The following is a 23,000-nucleotide window of genomic DNA, read 5'->3' as shown; positions in this document are numbered from 1 at the left end:
CTTTAAAGAGGACTATTTCCATTGCACAGACAGGTGAGAGGCCAAATCAGGCTGGAAGACAGGAAATTGAGAAAATGAGTAACACTATTCTTTAAAGAAGTTTGAAGGTTTGAGAAAGGAAAAAGATTTAAACAAAAACAAACTAAATGAGACTAAATGAGTTATTAGGGTCTTTTTGGCAGAGAGAAATGTTTGAGAATGTTTTTAAGCAGTGGATAATAAGACTGTAGATTGGAGGAGATTGCAAATGATGGTGGGGAATACAGATGGAAAAATGTGAAGGAAAAACAGGAGATGGGAAAAGACCCAACATACATAAGATGGCTAATGTAGGAGGAAGAACCTTTCCTTCTCAAGAGAAAGGAAACAAAGAAAGGAGTGAAAAAACAGAGGGAATCCTAAGAAATCTGTACTAGAAATATGCCTCACTCCTGGCAAGGAAAGTAAACCATTTCCCTAGAAGACTAAAGAAATTCTGCTGTGATAAGAATCAGCAAACACACGTGAAAGCTTTTATGTAGCAATGAGAGTTTAGATGAGGCTAGAATGCATGAATTTTACTGAAGCCAATCAGAATGGTTGTATGGCTTTTTCTAGGCACTAGAGAAAGCAGAAAAATGGGAAATACCCGAGGAGTGGTGTGGGATGCAAGGTAACAGATGATCAACAGAAGTGAGGGCTTCTTTTTTACTAGTTTGTAAACTTGAGGGCAGGTATTTCACAAAATGAATTATTCCCTTGTGCTAGAAGGTATTTTAAGAGAGCTTATTAAAAAGAAAAAAAAAAAAGAGAAGAATGAATGAAATCATCAAATGGCACCACAGAAACCAGGCTTGTAGAATCAGGATGAAAATGATGGCTGGAAAAAATGGGAGGTCATGCTGAGACAAAGGGTAGACGTCATGCCAGGAGGAGTAGGAGGATAAATGGCCATGGATTTGACGGAGAGGATATTGTGTATTGTTCTTGTAACAATGTTTACCTGGAAAAGCAGGCATAATATATGTGACTCCTACTTTGTCCAGCTTTGTATACAGTGGATGTGTGTCAAATAAAACTATAATTAAAAGAGCTTTGGAATTGAAAATACAAATACTGACCAGCACTTAAAAAAAAAAAAAGGATTCCATGCTACCACAGAAGTGACATGGTAAAATAAAAAACAAAACAAAACAAATTCCTCTGGTATAAGAGGAACATGATTTGAAAGGATTATAGAAGATATCAAATATTAGCTTTATCTACTACTACTTAAATTTAATGAACATAGTTAAATGATTATGTAAGAAGAATGCTATTTTCAAGGAGCGCCAAAGAACTTTTTCTTTTGTTGTACAGAACTTCCATGGAAAAGTTTTGAGGGATTTTCCCAAGATAACTTGACCAAATGCCAAACCTGGCATTGTAACCTATCGGACGGTAAAACCAACAAGGCCAAAGAGAAGACCCATGTGGATGGAGGCAATATAGTTTTACCTCACAAAGAAAAGTTGAAAGTTGCAATAACCTATTCAGTAGACAGAGTAGAGAACCTCAGTCATCTATGCCCTGCAACAACAATTTCATGAATTTACTGTTTCATAACTATTTCTGCAAAGTGGCTATACGAGAGTAAATTTTAGTTTCAATTTCTATTCTTTGGTGGTGCTTTATAATTGTTCTTGCATTATTTCACAGGTCCATATTCTTTGTTCTCAGCTTGCCTATATTTTGGTTCCTTTTTCCTCCTTGTTTCCTTTATTGACAACACTAGTAAACTTTTTTCAACCCTTGGATTCCTCTGTAAGGCAAATTAATGTAACTTTGACAAACCCTCTTAAAAATATAACAATAAATCATCTTCCCTAGATGAACTGTTATCTTTAAACGTTCTCAGTACCACACCAGGGGGAGGAAGGACATTGGCTCACAATGGTTTACCACTTCAGAGTAACTGGGCACAAGCACCCCAGAAACATGAACTGGATGACTAGCGTGGCAGGACAATTGAGGGTAGGAAGACCTTTTTATCCCTCTTCTAAATCACAAGGGATGGGATGACCTAGAGGGGTGGGATGGTGGGAAAGGAAAGAGGCTCAAGGGGGAGGGCATACATATATAATTATGACTGATTTGCATTGTTGTATGGCAGAAATCAACAACATTGCAAAGCAAATTTCCTCCAATTAAAACAAACATTAAACTCAGATTAAAAAACAAAACAAAACAGGAGTGGTGTATCTATGTTAATTAAGTGGTAGGGATCTTTTGCGAGCTTCTTGTATTCTGGAATGTATCTTAAAAAAAAAATGTTGTTAGCCATGTTCCTTTCATGCAACGGCACGGCAGATCTAACGATATTAAAGTTCCCAGGTAACATTTATTACTCAGTCATGCTTATAAGGCGGCTTTAATCAGATTTCAGTTTTCAGTCAAAATTTACTACTCAGTTGTGCTTACGAGAAAGGTTAGCCTTCTAAGCTTTCCATTTCTGAATAGTAAATGTAACAGTTTCATGAATTATTAATAAATTACATTTCCTTTACCAAGATCATCTGCATTGGTGCATGTGGAGTGGCATATTTTCCAGATCATCTGGAAAGAAACACTTCTTGACTTTCTGATGACCTACACAAAAGGCACCCGGCAGACACTAACTCTGGGCTTCCCTGGTGGCTCAGACAGTAAAGACTCTGCCTGCAGTGCAGCAGAGTGTGGCTTCAGCTCCAGGTCAGGAAGATCCTCTGGAGCAGGGAATAGCTACCTGCCCCAGTAATCTTCCCTGGAGAATTCTATGGACAGAGGAACCTGGTGGGCTATAGCTGATGGGGTCACAAAGAGTCGGACACGACTGAGCGACTAACACTAAAAGATACCAACTAGATAGATACAGGCTTTATTCCTCTGATCTAGTCGACAAAAGAAGGGTAATCTCTAATTTTCCACAAGATCCTAACATTATTAATAACTTCTTTTCGGAGGAACCCAACAACACAGATGTTTTCTGTCTACACTTAAATGTATATTAGCATTTAGGTTTGGTCCAGATCCTAGGAATGTGGTATTAACCAAGTGATTGAAAAAAACAAACACAACTTTTTATTATGAAAACTTAACAGACATGAAGACAAAGAGTATACAATAAGTTCTCATATGTACTCATCTCCCAGCATCAACAAAATCTATTAACTGTTATTTTAATTAGAAAGTTTTAGACTTTAAAAAAAAAAAAAAAACAAGAGATGCTCCTAAGTATTCATAGTGAATAGTGAAGTTGCTCAGTCGTGTCTGACTCTTTGCGACCCTGTGGACTGTAGCCTACCAGGCTTCTCTGTCCATGGGATTCTCCAGGCAAGAATACTGGAGTGGGTTACCATTTCCTTCTCCAGGGGATCTTCCCGACCCAGGGATCAAACCCAGGTCTCCCACATTGGAGGCAGACGCTTTAACCTCTGAGCCACCTAGACCATTACAAAGTTTTCTGAATGCCAAAGTTCTTAAGTCATGTGCAATGAACCTGTTAAGAATATTCAAATACCCATTTTATAAAATATACATGTAGTTACTTTCACAGCAGTGCTAAAACTGTAAGCAAAATTTTAAGCTGTCACCGTTACAATTGGAGAACTGAATTTATTTGACTTGTAGAGTAAAATTAGATTCAGTATCTAATTTTTGGTTTGCAACCTTCTCAGCTAGTAAATATTTAAATGAAATCTACATTGTAGAAATCCGTATACTAGAATTCCTTTAGGATTATGATTATTCCTCATTTCACTACATGATTTCCGTCTCTGACTTCCTACAAGGATAGTTTTTAGACATGGAATTTGAAGTTGGAATCAAGAATCTTAATGTAGAAATAATAATGAGTGCAAAAGAAAAAAATGGGAGAATAAAATTAGCCTGGATACATGTCACCAAAAAAGCAGCACCAAATTCAGTGTGTGTGTGTATGTGTGTGTGTAATGTAGATACATAAAGACAGAGGAACACAGTGTCTCCTGAAAGCAATCTGTTGAATAGTGAGAGGATGAGACAAATAGGGACTGCAGAAGAATGGCTTAAAGAATTAATGAGGAGAACAGACGTGGATGTGGGGGTAGGAAAGGGAGGGTGGGATGTATTGGGAGGTTAGGACTGACATATACATACGATACTACGTGTGAAGTAGATAGCTACTGGGAGCCCGCTTTAAAGCACAGGACGGTCAATTGGGTGCTCTGAGATTACCTAGAGGGGTGGGATGGAGGTGGGAGGAACATCCAAGAGGGAGGGGACATATGTATACATATGGCTGATTTACTTCATTGTCCAGCAGAAACTAACTCAATATTGTAAAGCAATTATATTTTAATAATAAAAAATCTGGATAAAGTCTAGTTATAGAGATTCTGTAATCATACATTCTCTGACAATATCTTTTAATTTCTAGTATTAATTTACCATAATTAAGAGTATACCATCTTTAGGCCAGATGACAATGTATAAAAATCCAACAAATATTTTACTGTCCTTTAATCTGGATTCTCTAAACGCCAACTCTAATAGAGCACTGACTCCACTTTTACATAGCAACGTTAAAAGGCAGTTTTTCAACAGGTTAGTATTCTATCATAAATCCTTGACAATTAAGAGCCACAATTTCCACCAACACTTAACACACTTAACACTTTAAACATACAAAGTTGTGGCACAGAGTTATGAAGACTTGCATGATACACAGTGCTTACGTAAAGCTGTTTTAGATGAAACACTAGAATCTACAATCTTCATGTTAAAATGAACCTAAGCCAGAACAAAGTGTAATCGAAAAGCACCATTTACAAGTGACACGTATTCAAGCTCAGACAAGCAACATGAAGAAATTGAGACTCGGGCAATTGCAACATCAGGAATTAAATAAGCACTTTTAACCTGACATTTCTTTATCTCCTTTAATACGTGACCCAAATTACAGAAAAAAGTTTCAAACAGAAATGCACTAAGATGGCTGGTTTTGTCGCTAGAATTGTTGGGGGAAAAAAAGAAAATTAAACTCCTGCATTTTGATAGCTATGGTTCCTAACAAATAAAATATTTCAGTATTCAAATAAGCAGACAAACAAAAGTAAGAACACTTACTTTTGTGTAAGTGTATTCGTGTGCCAAGTGTTTTTCTCTATGCTTTCTTTTTAGAGGGTTAACTTCTGGAGATTAGAGATTGTACCTTCTTTATGATCAATAGAGTCCAGTGTATTCTGTATTACATTACACTGCATGACACAAGAAGATAACATATCCTAAAATTCTTTGAGAGCCAGAAATGATCAATAAAATTTTTAACAAGGAGGAATGGAGCTCATGTAAGTATGAATATATATATATATATAAACAAGGAAGGTAAGAGAGGAATATTCTGTGAAATATAAATGACTTTATAGATGGAACATCTGTGCGGAGTAGGATTACTACAAGAGTGAGCAGTTCCTCTACAAGGGTTTTGTATAACATCGTAGCCACAAATCTAGGCCAGCTATACTACTCTTCTAGCATCCTCTAGCATCCTTTATTGTCATGACTTCAACTGCCCCCCTCCAAAGCTTTCAGACAGTACAGAGCTCTAAAGAAAAGTGACTGCATTTGCTGTTGATTGGTCAGGCTGTGACTGACAAGTATGTGATTTTCTCTTAGAGCTGGACAAAACAGGAGACGAAGGTGAGATTTCTCCTCACTATATAGTATAATTCAGAGAATATTATTGTATTCTATATCTGAAATAGCACCACTGAATACACTAAATATTTAGTGGTAAGAGCCATGTTGCAATATTCAGCTTAGATTAATTGAGTATCTATTATATGTCAGGCAGAGTGGTGGACACTAAGGATATAGCCATGAATTAGACCAGGGCAAAATTCCGGTGTCTACAAGAGGAGAAACAAGCTCCTCAAAACAAATAATTTCAGTGAAAAATACAGGCCATCATCCTGAAGTGTGAAGATGAGAGAAAGTTTAAAGTCTAAAGGCAGAAAGCTGCATTAATAAAATCATGATAATACAGAATGGCACGTATTAGGGGAGGAAGTGGGGGAAGGAGGGAGAGAGAACACATATATTGCTGGAGCAACTTGTGAGATGGGAAATGCAAAAGGGTAAGGCTGGAGAGAAACGATAATGGAGATAATGGAAAGCCTTAAATGCCATAACCTAAGGAGCTTGAATTTTATCCTGCTCAACTGATGAAAAGTTATTAACTGACTGCAGGCAGAGAAGAAATGTATTCAAATCTGCACGGCAGGGAAATGGAGGACAAATTATAGCTAAGAGATCAATTTAGAAAGCTAGTTCTACAGTCCATGGACAATAAAAGGAACTGAGAGCCTGGGATGAAATGAAGAAATATTTTGGAGGCTATAGCTGTTGGGGGACTATCTTGGTGGTGCAGTGGTGAAGACTCCATGCTTCCAATGCAAGGAGTGCAGGTTTAACTCTTGGTCAGGGTACTAAGATTTACCACATGCTATGTGACCACATGCTATGCTATGCTATGTGCTATACAACAAAGAAAAAAATAAATAAATAAAAACCCTGAATTTGGGACTTTCCTAGTGGTCCAGCGGTTAAGATTCTGAGCCCACAGATCCCTGGTTGGGGAACTAAGACCTCGCATGACACATGGTGTGGCCAAAAAAACCCCCAAACTGTTGGGTCTTAAAACTTGTGCTGATACTCATTACCAGTAAGCTCTATTTTAAATTTCCCTTAATACATATTAGTCCATGCTTTTCAGAAGGTTTCTATATCAAAGCCAAACTGGGTCTATGTTAACTATGTATGAGTTAGATTTAAACTAGGTCTCTAAATTTCTGATAAAGTAGCCATGGATTTCTGTGGACTCCAAAATCAGTATTATATTACTATGAATATAGACACTGGAACATTTGTTTTGGTTTCATTTTTAACTTTCCTTAGTGTTCAAAAATGCAGTTTCATTCTTCCACTTGGATAAATCAAAAAAGCAAATGTCTATTCTCTGTTGTTTTTGAGCTAAAGAGTAACTTACTGTGTCTCTCTTCTCAAATGCTTCTCAAGCCAATTTTTCCTCCATTGAACACTGGTATTTTTTTACTGGACTAGTCCTATATGAGAATGGTTTGAAGCTGCCCTATGTTACTATGTAATTTAAATAAAATATTCAGTTCCATAGTTGCATTAGCTAGAAAGCATATGCTCAACAGTCACCTGTGACCTGTAACCTTACGTCCAGTCTACTTAGCTGGAATTTGTAGATGCAGTACTTCTCCTCCACCGAAGAAGTTCTACTGGACAATGCTGGTCTAAAATATAAACCTCGGGACTTCTCTGCAGTCCAGGGTTCAAGACTTTGTGCTTCCAATGAAGGAATGGCAAATTTGATCCTTGGTTGGGTAATATCCCACATGCTGTGGGGTGAAGCCATAAATAAATAAAATAAAAATTTCATCAGCTGTGGAAACACAGTGGGCACTTGATTCTTTCCAGCTAAGTCGCTGAATCCATTTATACTAGTGTGTTCTTCAGAGATACTAAATGTATTTGTATCTCAGTGTAATTATTCAGTCATTAATACTTAAATACATGTGATATTTGACTAACATACAAAATCCCTGTTTATTCATATTTACTTCTATGGAAACTGATTATTTAAATTATTTAAGTTTGGGGAGTAATCCAAATAACAATCTTTATTTTTTTGGAGGGGAGGGGTGATATCCAGAGGGAAATATAGTGAAGGAAATAAAAAACAGAGTAGCTCATCTTTACTAGTTCAGGCTCTTAGAAAAGAAAGACAAAAATTTTTTAAATTGAAATTGAAATCATTTCTCTCTCTCCATAAAATGTCACTGTACTTAGTCACTCAGTTGTGTCTGACTCTGTGACCCCATGGACTACAGCCCGCCAGGCTCTTCTGTCCATGGGGATTCTCCAGGCCGAGAATACTGGAGTGGATTGCCATGCCTTCCTCTAGGAGATCTTCCCAAGCCAGGGATCAAACCCAGGTCTCCTGCATTGCAGGTGGATTCTTTACCGTCTGAGCCACCAGGGAAGCCTATAAAGTGTCACTAGTAGCATCCAATATGATGAACTGTAACATTTATGAATCCACCCTCTTGCTTTTCTGAAATGTAACTATAAAAATACATGCCCTTTCAAGTTCAATGGAATGAACATGAATGGAAAGGAAGTATTAGATGCTGCAATAATGAGAACAGCCTCACATACTTGAGTGTTTACATACTCTAGTTGCACAAGAGAGTTTAAGCTGCATTCACAGAGAAGTCACAGAAAAGCAAAACTAGGCTAGACCAGAAGACACAGCATTGAAAGAAGGGAGACAGCACTTAACTTAGACATGATGTACAATGGGCTGACTTTAAACTCCTTAAATAAGTCCTATTTAACCACAGTCACTTTCATAGAATTCAATTATATCTGTTGTTTACGCTCTCCCTTCTAGTATTACACAGAATGCAGGGGAGTCTTGACTGTTGTAAGCAAAATGCTATTCACGGTCCCCACCCAGGGTGTGGAGTGCTGTTCATACTATACTCACAGTACCGGTTCCAAGTCAGTCTCTCACAATCAGGAATGTGCTGCCAACCCACAGAGCGATGGACAGGGAGTGTGTGGTAATTACCCCACAAACAACACAGGGCCAGAAACTCTCATTAGAAAGCAGACGATTTCTCAGCTCTTGAGATGGAGCAGAGAGAGATGGAAAACAAAAGCCTGGAAATGAAGAAGGAAAAGAGCAGAATAGGACAGTCCTATGCTAACGTGGAAAGAGTGAAATGAAAAGAATAAAGCAAAAAACAAAAAAAGGGGGGGATGACATCAAATTTTAAAACTATGTTCTTTCTTGCCTCTCCTCTACTGCTTTATGAATGTTGTTGTTCGGTTGCTAAGTTGTGTCCAACTCTTTGAGACCCCATGTAATGCAGTATGCCAGGCTTCCCTGTCCTTCACTATCTCCTGCAGAGCTACCCAAGACAGATGGGTCATGCTGGAGAGTTCTGGCAAAACATGGTCCACTGGAGAAGAGAATGGCAAACACTTCAATATTCTTGCCTTGAGAACCCCATGAACAGTATGCAAAGGCTTTATGAATGTAGAAAATGATTAATAATCTTAGTAATAATCTTTTATTTATAATTTTTAAATTTCAACTACAATTTCTTCCTTGGAATCTTTCTTGTTCTTAACTTTATTTTGTTCCCAAAGAAATCAGAGCACTTAATAATAACCATTGCTTTTTGATAGCTTACTCTCTTATGTCATCAGGAACTGGATAACCATTTTACAGATCCTGCAATAATAGAGCCCCATCAAAACACTACCCCAAAAAGGAAAATAAAATCCCTCTGTCTGCTACATGGTAAAATGGAGCTCCATCTCAACCCCTCACCCAGAATGGTTTATTGAAGGGAGACCCAAATGAGCCTTTATTTCATAATAAAATACTTTTATTATATTAAAAATTATATAATGATATTAAGAAGAGACCTAAGGGGTCTGATGACGCCTGAAAATGAGATGTTTAAAATGGTACCCAAGTTCCTTCCAGCACTACCCCATGATTTTAAAGTCTGGTCTCCCTTGTGCTAGTTGGCTGGTTGGTTTTGTCAGCTGAGAAGATGCTGTGGAAGTGATTTAGGTACAGGTTCCTTTCAAAAGGATGGGGCCTGGGCTAAAGGAAACAGCTATCCATTTGAGGTGGAAGGAGATAACAGTCTTTTCCATCAGTTCATGAATGTTCATGTGCCCCTGAGAATGAACTGAAATTTAGCAATTTCTTTTCTTCTGGTTGTATATTATCCCACTGGACACTGTAATACATCTCTTTTAAAAATTAGGAGGTAACATGTAGTGAGAAATCCTTAGACTGGAATGCCAAATCTGTGATGGAAATTTACAATCTCCCATAATGATGGAAATTTTATCATTAACCAGTTATGTGATTCTGGGTATGCTATTAAATCTTCACATGCTCAAGCACATGTGCTCTAAAACCTCTTCTAATTCTAAAATTACTGATCCTCAGTGACAACTTTCAATTGTAAAGATCACAAAAACTGTACAGAGCATTGTAACTTTTAAATGCTTTAAAATAGGAATGTTTCAAGAGAAAGGTGTACAAGAAAATGGGCACATGAATAATGTCCACTGTTCTGCTTGATTTGTTGCACATGAAAGGGATCTATGAAGCCTATTTTTCATAAGAATTAAATAATAAGTGGTTTGTTATTTTCCATTCTTTTTTCTTCTTAGTATACTAGCTAAACTCTTCATATTAACAATCTGTACTTTGCACAGCCAACATAAATTATTTTACCTTTACAAAAAGACAGCATAGCATAAAACCAGCAAGTTACTCAACTAAATAACTAGTAAGAATTATTGCTTTTGAATTCCAAACCTCAAATGTTCCTTTCAAACAATGCTTTTAGTCAAAAACAAACATAATTTATTACTACTACATAATAATGCAGCTTATTTAAGGTGGTACAAGTATTTCTATAATAAATCAACATTTTCACAGTGTTCTACTTTGTTTACTTTAATTTGGTTATGAAATATACTCTAGGGAAAAAATTGGTAGATATTTTGTGGGAGCAAATGCTTCTGAAAACTCTTTTAATGCCAAAGACAGATTTCAGGATAAAAACTGTCCCACATCAAATAATTGAAAGCATATTTTATCTTACTTTTAAAAGGAAATCTTTTCCTTTTTCGTATCTCTTATAATAAACCTAAAATTTTTCAATTCAGGAGACAGAAAAAGATGGCGGAGGAATAGGACGGGAAGAAAATTTTTCAATTCAGAAATTTTTTTGGTGAGGGGCATAACAAGTTAGTATTTTGAACAAATAAGGGTCTATACAGATTATACTGGGTTGGCCAAAAATTTCATTTGGGTTGTAACCTTATGGCCAACTCAATATATTATCTTTACAGATATATATGTATATATGCATATCTGAAAACAAGTTGATCTATTTGAGTTTCTTTACACTTACACATACATGCATGCACATGCAAACCATGATGGAGTTTTGCTTATAGGAAATTCCTATAAATTATATATTCAAAGAAAACATGTTAAACTATTTACTGTAATATAATTTTAAAAAATATTTTCACCAAAGTTTTGATGTTTTTACTATTTAACTCTCAACCAAGGTTCAAATGTAAAAACACTTCTCTCAGACTTCACATATCCAAACTACTACCTGCAGAAGGGGGCAGCAAATGGTTAGCTAGCATCAGCAACTCAATGGACATGAATCTGAGCAAACTCCACAAGATACTGAAGGACGGGAGCCTGGTGTGCTGCAGTCCATGGGGTCACAAAGAATGGGACATGACTTAGCTACTGAACAATAACAACAACAATTTTAATATTCACATGTTAAGAAAAGATACCAACCTATGAATTAAAAACATTCAACTAGGACATTGATTTTAAAAATACTGAATACATATGACCCTTCATTACGTTACTACTCTCACTGAACTAGAAGCACCTTAAAGCCCCTTAATCAGTTATGTCCCAGGGGTCTAGTGATCAAGGGGCATATATAAAACTTTAATCTTCAAAACTGTAGAGGATGAGATTGAAAACACTTACTTTGCTTTTTGTTCCAGCTATCTGTACTAAAAGTAGCCTCTATCCATATGACTAGAACATAATTTTATTCTATTCAATATACTGTGCTTTGTGTATCAATCAAGTATTTTTGAAAGAGCATTCCCCTATAAATAATAAGAATTGGTAATTTATAAAGTCATTTTATGCCCCCATAGTAGTTTCATAATAATTTATTAATCATTTTACATTCATCACCAAATTAATTTATTTTTATTAAGCCCATTTTACACATGGGCTTCCCTGGTGACTCAGACAGTAAAGAATCTGCCTACAATGTAGGAGACCTGGCTTCAGTCCCTAGGTTGGGAAGATCCCCAGGAGAAGGGAATGACAACCCACTCCAGTATTCTTGACTGGAGAATGCTATGGACAGAGGAGCCTGTTGTGGCTGCAAAGAGTCGGACACGAGTGAGTGATTAAGCACACACACACATACATAGGCTAACCTAAGACCTGGCATGATTAAGCCCCATTGCTAAAGTAAGGATCACGTCACTACTGAATGGAGTACATAATTCAAGCCTAGGCTGCCTGACTCTAAGCTGATAAATACTGTGATTTCAAAAAACAGAGATCTAAACAAAAATAAATAAAAACATGGATCTAAGCGTCATTCCAGACCACTGCACTATCACCAGGCTATGCTGACTCCCTTGGATAACTGATTTTTATTAACTGTATCTCATTTCCATGAACCAGTCCTTTATGGAAGCCTCCCACAAGATGGTGCATGAAAGACGATGCTATAGAGGATTAAAAAGCAGTTGAAAACACGGCCCCTGCCTACCTAAAATACTGAGAGACTATATAAGGTGGCTGGACCGGGTATGTTTAGCAAAGATGACTTCTGGAAACAGTGTACTTTAGTTAGGGTTTTTGTGGGAGGAGGAACAGAAGCTGACAAAGAAGAAAGAGCCTGACTTGGGTACAAAGGTTTGGCAGTGGAAATAAGACTTATGGAATGGTTTCGTAACCCTTCTTTATTTCAAAACACAATCGTAAACATTTGATTCAATTCTCTCTCAAACACACACAGAATTACTAACCTTCTACACTCATGGCTTCCCTCAGAACCTGAAGTTTCTTTTGTCTTTCTCGGATTCGGTCCAAAGCGCTTGATATTGCCGAGGAGGTGGGCGATTCTCGTGTGTGAAATGCTGGATCCACTTTCTGAGGACCGAAGATATCCAAGGCTAGGCTTCCATCTGAGTATCTTGCCTCCTTTTTTCTAGGAGTGGTTGAAGTCCGCACTGTAACTGCCTCAGGGAGACGGCGTTGGTATCTGTCAGTCTCCCCAGAAGAGAAGTCTCTGTCACCTGTGCAAAGCAAGTCCATGGACGAAGCCCAGATCTTCTTCTTGGGAAGCACGTCAATGCCAGGGACAGCTTTTTTTTCTGGGCCACTAGATTTGAACGGGGAAGGGGAACAGGAATTTTCCAAATCTTCTTGTCCAGAGTTATTATCTGATGAAAGGTCCTTGAAATAATCTTCCTCATCTTGAGTGTCTTTGATAGATAGAAATCCCATGGATTTACTAAGCCCTTTGTTAAGAAAGGCCTGATGACAGAATGGAGACTTGTATGTGTTTAGAACATCAGAAGTAGAGCTTCTTCCTGGAATGATAAGAATCTATCATGTATGCACAGACTTTTTAGAAAATAATTGGAATGTAACCTTACTATTGACAATGAAAGTGGTGGCATTTTCCAGTTCTCCAAATGGAGAATCAGAGATGAAATGGGATGGTGATGATGATAAGGGAACTGGAAAAAAATTGCTATGTTTGTTAGTTGAATGCTATGTTTCAGAGTCCAATGTTTCTTACCAAATGGTATCAGCAACATATAGAACTTGGTTTCTAAAGTAACATTGTTTTATATTCAAAGGTGAATTATTTGGTTTTAAAAAATAGATAAGAGTTTCTGATACTATCCAGTTTGGTAGACATTAATTATTCATAAAATGATTTGGAGTTAATAATAGAATACATAGTATACTCTTTTAATGGTTAAAGATACAATTCAAATATGTATTATTTCAATATAAAGCCCTGCCATTTTCTGGTCATTCAAGTAAACGTGCTCAAAGGAAAAAAAAATTCCTGCTGTAGTATTTGGAATTATTGAGTATCAAAGTTTTATTAAGGTCATATATGTTTCCAAAAAAATTGATTATGTTTAAAATCCAGACGATTTGATTGTGTTTAAATTATGTAAGAAACTTAATTTTTCTACAGTAGACCATCATATCCTGAAATAGATTTTCTTCTCAAACATTATGTATCAATATTTGTTAACTGGAATAAATTACCCATTCTTATTCATGCATTGGTCCTTGATGTAGTTAAAACCAGTAAGCCATTCTAATGTTTTTTTTTAAGGTAGCAGTCTACAAATGTACTGAAGAGGAGCAAAAATGCCCAGCCAGAAATTTTTTGAATTCACAGACTCAACAACAACAAAAAAATCACACACATATATGGCTCCATTATTTAAAAGAGAAATGTAGAAAAATACTTTATAGTTACTAACATCAATAACCCATAAACACTGAAGATTTCCTCAAGGACCATCTGTGATCCCTCTTTGATAAGCTATTTGCTATGGATACAATATAAAATGATAACTAAAACCTTCCCAGTAACAATAAATTATTTATCAACACATTTGAATAAGTCAATTGCCTCTTCAGGGTAATAACTATTAGCTTTCTTCCCTCACCACACATTTTACCTTAAACATCATAGTCAATTAATTTCAGAATGTCAACACATAATTGCTTGAAAATTAGATTCAAATGTTTTGCTTTTCTTGGAATTCATCTTCCCCTGAACATGAATCTACTCAAGTGCAAGTAAGGATACATCATGTATCTGGGGCTCAGAATACTGGGAAATAGACCATCTCACATCTGGATGTATAGACTGCCACATACTTTGGATCCTAATATAAAATAATTTAAAACTGATAAACATATGTCTATGTTACAGTACTTCAGTGGTGAATTACATTCTTAAATCAGATATTGAAACTCAATTTAAAATCATATTAAAAAGTAGAGAACAAAGATATTTTTAAAAGTTGATAGGATACAATTGATAAAAAAATAAGAATCTAAAGGATTTAAGAACCATAGAAGCATATATGAGCTCAACAATCTGCCTCCTCCTATTATCTTGGCTACCAAGCTGAGTCAAACCTTGGAGAAAATCAAACAAATATTCCGGCAGCAACATAAATTCCTGGTCAACCATGATGGACACTCAACATCACTCACTTTTCACAATGACGGATTCACGTTTCCTCATTCTTTCCCACCTTAACTCTCTATCTGATGCTCTTGTCTCATATTCCACCAAGAAAAAAGAAGTTGTCAGAAGAGAGCTTTTTCACTGTTCCATGACTAATTCTATATATCTATTTGCCTCGGCAATCTTTTCCCTACTGTCTCAAGGGGTAAAACTTCCTACCAGTGGAAGGCCAATTCCCAGTATGTGTTCTATTCCCCCCTCCTCTTACTTTTATCAATGATTTTGCTTCTTTGGTTAATTTCTGCCTGCTCTGCTTCCATCCTCTAGTCTCCCATTTCTACTGAGTCCTTCTCATTAGTATACAAATGTTCCCTTATATCTCTATCACAAAACACACTAAACAAAACCTCTCCCCTCTGACCACATTTCCCTCTAGTTATTGCTGTCTCCAATTTCTCACTTCCCATTCATTATTCTACCCACTTTAGTCAACTCCCAGCTCCTCTCCAACTTGGTAGCTCCCATCATGTTACCACTCATGGCACCCATATTACCAAATTCAGTAGACACTTTTGTGTTCTCATTTTTCTTCTCAGTGACAACTAACAGTGAGAACAATCCCTTAAGGAATCACTTTCCTCTCTTTACAAGCCTGGTTTCCTACTCAGACAGCTCCTTCTAAGTCTTTTTCTTCCTTCCTCTACTGGATATCCAATTGTTGGTATTCCTCAGGTGTTGCTTTTAGAATCTTATGTTTTCACTCTATTAACAAGGCTTTAAATATTATCCACATATTGACAACTCCCAAATTTATATTCGTGGCACTGACTTCTTCTGGGAGCTCCAATCTGAAACAGAAACTGGAACTTCTACTCGTGTATCTCAGAAGCACCTCAAAGCAAACATGCTTAAAACTAACCTTATGCTTCCCACACCCAGAGATGTCCTTTACCCCACTCTTTGCAACTTGGATCAGTGGCACCATTATTCAGCTGATTGCTCAAAACAGAAATATGGGCACCCTCCTGAAACTCTTCATCTTCCTCATTTCCCATATTAAATTCATCAGAAAGTGCTGGCTACCTAACTTCTCAAAGATATGTTACTCCATGTGATTATTTCCAGTTCTACTGAAATCCCCTTATTCCCAATTAACACTGCAATGTCACCCTGCTTCTGTTTGCATCCACTATACTCCACTCAACAGCCAGAACCATCTTTTAAAAGTGCATTCCATGATGTCACTATTCTTAGTAAGTCTCCAAGGCATAATTATTGCACTCCAAATACAATTTAGACTCCTTCTGGGTGTGCAACTTGGATCCTTTTCAGGGATTCATCTCCACTTTCTTTATTCCATCCAGGCTACAGGTTTTTCTCTGTTAAGGTCTCTTATATGTTAGGGCCTTTGTATATACCATCTTATCTTCCCTGAGTGGTCTCTTCTAGACCTTTTTTGTAGTTGGTTGTTTCCCATTCTATAGTTTTACTTATGACTTCTTCAGTGAAGATACCCTGACCATTACTGACACATCATGAGACTATTTGGAACAAGTAAATTATCATCCCCTTTTCAGTTCAGTTCAGTTGCTCAGTCATGTCCGACCCTTTGAGACCCCATGAATCGCAGCACGCCAGGCCTCCCTGTCCATCACCAACTCCCGGAGTTCACTCAGACTCATGTCCATCGAGTCAGTGATGCCATCCAGCCATCTCATCCTCTGTCATCCCCTTTCCCTCCTGCCCCTAATCTCTCCCAGCATCAAAGTCTTTTCCAATGAGTCAACTCTTCGCATGAGGTGGCCAAAGTACTGGAGTTTCAGCTTTAGCATCATTCCTTCCAAAGAAATCCCAGGGCTGATCTCCTTCAGAATGGACTGGTTGGATCTCCTTGCAGTCCAAGGGACTCTCAAGAGTCTTCTCCAACACCCATTAGTATTTATTAGCGCTATATAAATGGGCCATGGTATTCTGAAAGAACCATGTCTTCTCACTAGCCATATGAAGTTTAAAACTAAAAAGCTAATAAGGTGGCTCTTAAGATTACTATTACTTTATAAATGCTAGCTTTTATTGTCTTCATGAAAATTGAAAATGAAAGTGAAAGTTGCTCAGTTGTATCCAATCTTTGTGACCCCATGGATTATACAGTCCATAAAATTCTCCAGGCCAGAATACTGGAGTGGGTAGCATTTCTCTTCTCCAGGGGATCTTCCCAACCCAGGGATGGAACCCAGGTCTTCCACATTGCAGGTGGATTTTTTACCAGCTGAGCCATAAGGGAAGTCCTTATGAAAATTAGTAGATATAAAAGTATTTCAGTTCATGTTTATTAAAAAATTCAGAAAGTTATCATTTTAAATTCTGTAGGGTAGTACAAAATTACAATGAAAATAAGCCATTTAAAAGTTTACACAAATATCAATCTTTGATTTGTTTTTTTAAAAAGTTCACACTAACTTCCTACTTTATTTCTATAAAATATGACTCATTTTGCTCTATATGTTTGAAAATCATATTATAACTAACCTAAGATCTCACGACTGTTACTTATAAAGGATGATTCTGAAGCACAGTTGAGGTCTCTTCTAGTAGCCATAGTAGCCAAGAGGACAAAGAAAGGCATGATGATACAGGAAGTGGAATGAGAAAGAAAGATGGTGGGAAGTGGAGGGCCAGAGGCATTGACACTCTTCAGGAAAACAGCAAAAAGTTGTAGAGGTGTGAAATAAGGTCCAAAGTGATCTGTATATACTTGTTACAGATGATCTAAAGTAAAATTGTAAGAGCTATGAGCTACAAAATTATTAAAGGGAGAAACAGTGTGGATGACCTTTTGAAGGAAGAGAAAGGAAGTGGGAGGAAAGAGATGTTTTGAGCTAAGTGGTTTCTCCAGTGAACCTTCTAGCCTAGGACTGCTCCTGTTTGCTTTTTGGGAGAAAAAGGAGATACATCATTAGGTAAGGACACAGAGAAGTGGGTTTCAGCTGGTCACAAACATACAATTCTTAAATCACATATTCCTAACTGGCAGGAGTCTTGATGTGTTTTATTATGTCAATGATGCTTGCTATCTTCAACCACATGAGACATGCAATTGCCTCATTAACACTTCACAGGTAGATAAAATACATATGGCATCATATACAGCAGAATAGTATCATGGCTGTTGTGATGCTAAAGTACTTAGGGAAAAAATTTCACTAATCTGAGAATTTAAAATTAGAGCTTAAATATAGAATCTGGCCATACAAATGAGGAGAATCATGGCATTCTAGGCCCATGTATTAGATGCTTAAGTCTACCACAACAGTGAAAACCATCAACTGTTAATACCAGAGCCACATCCTATATCTAACACTATATAAAATGCAGTTTCTTCAGCTGCTTTCCAGAGCTTCTAAATATGTACCCAGGCTATTATAATTACTTTATCAAACAAGCAATAAACAGCGCTGAAATCATTAAGTATACCTAACAGAGATGGCTGGATGGCATCACTGACTCGATGGACGTGAGTCTGAGTGAACTCCGGGAGTTGGTGATGGACAGGGAGGCCTGGCGTGCTGCGATTTATGGGGTCGGAAGGGTCAGACATGACTGAGCGACTGAACTGAACTGAACTGAATAGCTGTCAATGCTGGGCTGGAAGAAGCACAAGCTGGAATCAAGATTGCCAGGAGAAATATCAACAACCTCAGATATGCAGATGATACCACCCTTATGGCAGAAAGTGAAGAGGAACTAAAAAGCCTCTTGATGAAAGTGAAAGAAGAGAGTGAAAAAGTTGGCTTAAAGTTCAACATTTAGAAAACGAAGATCATGGCATCCGGTCCCATCACTTCATGGCAACTAGATGGGGAAACAGCAGAAACAGTGTCAGACTTTTATTTTTGGGGGCTCCAAAATCACTGCAGATGGTGATTGCAGCCATGAAATTAAGATGCTCATTCCTTGGAAGGAAAGTTATGACCAACCTAGATAGCATATGCAAAAGCAGAGACATTCCTTTGTTCGTCTAGTCAAGGCTATGGTTTTTCCAGTGGTCATGTATGGATGTGAGAGTTGGACTGTGAAGAAAGCTGAGCGCCAAAGAATTGATGCTTTTGAACTGTGGTGTTGGAGAAGACTCTTGAGAGTCCCTTGGACTGCAAGGAGATCCAACCAGTCCGTTCTAAAGGAGATCAGTCCTGAGTGTTCTTTGGAAGCCATGATGCTGAAGCTGAAACTCCAGTACTTTGGCCACCTCATGGGAAGAGTTGACTCATTGGAAAAGACTCTGATGCTGGGAGGGATTGGGGGCAGGAGGAGAAGGGGACAACAGAGGATGAGATGGCTGGATGGCATCACCGACTCGATGGATGTGAGTCTGAGTGAACTCCGAGAGTTGGTGATGGACAGGGAGGCCTGGGGTGCTGCCAATTCATGGGGTCGCAAAGAGTTGGACACAACTGACTGACTGAACTGAACTGAACTGACTGAATAGCTATCCTTGGGCTTCCCTTGTGGCTCAGCTGGTAAAGAATCTGTCTGCAATGAGGGAGACCTGGATTTGATCTCTGGGTTGGGACGATCCCCTGGAGAAGGGAAAGGCTACCAACCCCAGTATTCTGCCCTGGAGAATTCCATGGACTATACAGTCCATTGGGTTGCAAAGAGTCCAACACAGTTGAGTGACTTTCACTTTCAATAGCTATCCTTACTACTCATTTTGATCACAGGAAACTTAACTAATGGTATTTCTGAAAGGAATACCCACTGTAGCTACTCTTAAAAGATTTCAAGAGGAGCCTTCTGTGGTATTTTCCCATTCTGGTAGAGTTAGAAGTTCCTCCACCTAAACTCACAGAGCATGCTGGACCTCTATGAAGACATTTTTCCTGCTATATTAAAATTATCCATTATATTCTGCATCTGCCATCATTCCTACTCATTTTCTCACCTCCACCCCTAACTGGAATAATAACAGAAGGGATCTTACTTGTTTTTGTATTTCCAGTTCCCAATAAAAGAAATTTCGAAAGAATGTTTGTAGAATAGAATGAATATATAACTTACAAAACCTTTTTAAGCCAACTTAAGTAGCACAATCTACGAGAAAGATTACTGTCGAAAGGCGGGGTTTTAATTCTGGCTTTATCATTCAGTCCATGAGCTTGGGCAAGCCACTTAGCTTCTGTTTCTCACTGCCTTCATCTACGAGAATGTGGATGTAATTTGCTATGCCTCTTCTTAGAGATGACAGGATAAATAAACTAACCCATTTGAACGATCAAAAGCTCTTCTGAACAAGGAGCAGCATAAAATTCTAAATTTTGCCTCTTTTTTTTGTTGTTTCTGCTTTATTTTTCTCAGCATATAATTATCTACTGAGGGAGGATTTAAGTTCCTTTTGAAAGAAAAATCATAAAAACAGAAATCAAAAGATCTCCTAGAAAATTCTTAGATTCTATAATAAAAAATCAAGTTATTCAGAACAAGTAGTCACTGTAGGTACATTTTTCCATTTCTTAAGGATGTTTTGAGTTCAGAGAATTTACAGACAACATTAGATTACACACAATTTTAAGTATTCAAATTTAAAATGAAACCACAAAGCATTTTCCTTTCAGAGAGTATGTAGTTTGCTAAAAAGAGCAAACAATAAACTTTGAAGAGGAATAAATAAAAGATTTTAAGATCATAAAACATATTCATAATATAACATATTCCACTTATTAAATTAAAAAAACCTTCCTTGTAAAGTACACTGTTTTAACTCTTTTTGTTATTTATGATTAACATTATCCTTAAGGGGACAACATCATTCATCTTTCCCCTTACACACAGACTCAAATTCACAGCACCTCTTAGAAGCTAACTTCAAAACGACATTTCAGTATTAAAAGAGGCTCCCTGGTTCCCCATCTGTCCTCAAAAATGTGATCAGGTACGAAAAAAAAAGAAACATGGTATTATCAATATGCCTGAGTTCTGGAGCACTATCGCACTGATCTGATCAAGGTGTGGGTTTCTACCTTAAGCTCACTTGGCAGGAAATGCTTGATTTCTTTCTGCTTAGCGCAGCCATTACACTCAGTGCACTGACAGTATTAAATAACAAAGTCGGGGCACACAGCCCACTAGTTCAGGCCTTAGCTTCTGTAACAGATCTCAGAGGCAAGATATAAGGAGCGACTTTTCAAGTTCATTTACTCATAGATGAAAAATTTTATTGCTATGTTTTAATTGAACAATCAAATCACTTAGGTATGAGGCATTATCTCTAAAATTGTCCACTTCTTTTAATCTAATTCTATATCTCACTGGAAAATGTCAAAACTTGACATTTTATTTATCGAGAACAGTGGTCAAGAACTGAATAAACTACAAGTTATCACTACATCAAGGTTTTAGGTTCATCTACATCAAAGTGAATGCCTTACTACGAATGTAATATGACAATGTTGCTTTGCCAAGTGACCACTGACAGTTAAGAACTGGTACTGCCCCAAAGTAATACCACTGTCATGGAAGAGTATTTCTTCTTTATGAGTTAATTTTTAAAAAGATTTATAAGTTTATGCCACTATTAGCTCCTAACCTCTTCTGTCTGATAATGCCTATAAATTAGTATACTATATTAATTCTGTCGTTGAGATGTGGTTTTACAAAATTTTAAGGATAAATTAAAAGAGCCTTTGAGCATTATTACTATTGTGGTAAGCAATGGCTAAAATGAACTGAGGAATCCTCTCCCATTATAGCTGATTCAACAAAGGCTATTGCAGGTGGCTCAGTGCTAAAAAGTCCACCTGCCAAAGCAGAAGACTCCAGAGGGTTCGATCCCTGGGCTGGGAAGATCCCCTGGAGTAGGAGATGAAAACTCCCTCTAGTACCCTTGCCTGAAAAATTTCACAGACAGGGGAGCCTGGCAGGCTACAGCCCATGGGGTCACAAAGAGTCAGACCCGACTGAGCATGCAGACACACAGTCCAAAAAGGGGCTACTGTTTCTTTAAATACAAGAACCTCTAATTCTACCCTAAATTAAAGGAACTCATTCAGGTTTGTTCTGTGTGACAAACTAATTCCTTACAAAAATTCTCTTGAGTTTCGATATTGGGGACATTTTATTCTCCAATAAGGAGACAGGATTATTAGAGAATTAAAATCAATGGATAGGCTATTTAAAGATTTCTCTGTAAATTTTCTTAAGTTATTACAGTCAATTCTAGATTATCTGTATTCAACAGTCTATTAGTCATAATGATTCTAAAGCACTATTAGACAATAATATTGTTTCAATATTATAAAAACAAAATCATAAATAAAAGGCATTAATAATTTGGTTTAAAACTTCTATTTGTTGTTATAGCCAAAATAGTGAACTATAGTTTACTTTTTATTTTGAATGCAACTTAATGTTTAAAATAAGTTATCTAAAAAAATAATTGAGTCTCATATATTTATTTTTGGAACCATTAAAATTATATTATAGACATGTTATTATATCTTTCTCATACTCATTCAATCAACAAATATTTATTTAACATCTACAAAAAGTAATGTGCTTAATTTGGTAGATTTTCCTCATCTCTAGTATATACATGTCTAGAAAACTTAATTTTGTATATGGCTTTCATAAACAGTGTGGCTCAGCTGGTAAAGAATCCGCCTGCAATGTGGGAGAGCTGGGTTCAATCCCTGGGTTGGGAAGATCCTCTGGAGAAGGGAAAGACTACCCACTCCAGTATTCTGGCCTGGAGAAATCCATGAACTATACAGTCCATGGGGTCACAAAGAGTCAGACACAACTGAGTGAGTTATCTAAGATAAGTTAAATAACTGTTTATTTAAAGTATTGGGTTGGCCAAAAAGTTTGGTCAGGTTTTTTCTGTAATGTGGGAAAACCTGAATGAACATTTTGGCTAACCAAATATGTTATAAATAAAACAAATAGCCAGCAAAGACCTACTGTACACAGGGAACTCTACTCAACACTCTCTAATCCACCCTAACGGGAATAACCTAAATGGGCAAATAATTTGAAAAAGAATGGATACATGTGTATGTATACCTTTGAATCACTTTGCTGTACATCTGAAACTAACGTATTGCA

At 37.2% G+C, this 23,000-nt stretch overlaps 1 protein-coding gene across 17 annotated transcripts in view; it reads right to left on the bottom strand.

Annotated features, from left to right (window-relative positions):
- Window positions 1–23,000, bottom strand: part of PTPN13 (protein tyrosine phosphatase non-receptor type 13) — a 225,483-nt gene that overhangs the window by 105,697 nt on the left and 96,786 nt on the right. For 11 of the 17 annotated variants that reach the window (XM_069594613.1, XM_069594616.1, XM_069594621.1 and 8 more), the window contains exon 7: window positions 12,697–13,263. The exons of the other annotated variants lie outside the window; for them this stretch is intronic. In XM_069594613.1, coding sequence (XP_069450714.1) covers window positions 12,697–13,263 — 567 coding nt within the window. The remainder of the gene's footprint in view (window positions 1–12,696; window positions 13,264–23,000) is intronic. 17 annotated transcript variants of the gene reach the window in all.

The sequence above is a fragment of the Ovis canadensis genome, chromosome 6 (genome assembly GCF_042477335.2).
Source record: "Ovis canadensis isolate MfBH-ARS-UI-01 breed Bighorn chromosome 6, ARS-UI_OviCan_v2, whole genome shotgun sequence".
NCBI classification, from domain to species: Eukaryota; Metazoa; Chordata; class Mammalia; order Artiodactyla; family Bovidae; genus Ovis; species Ovis canadensis.
This window is presented reverse-complemented; position numbering and strand designations above follow the sequence as displayed.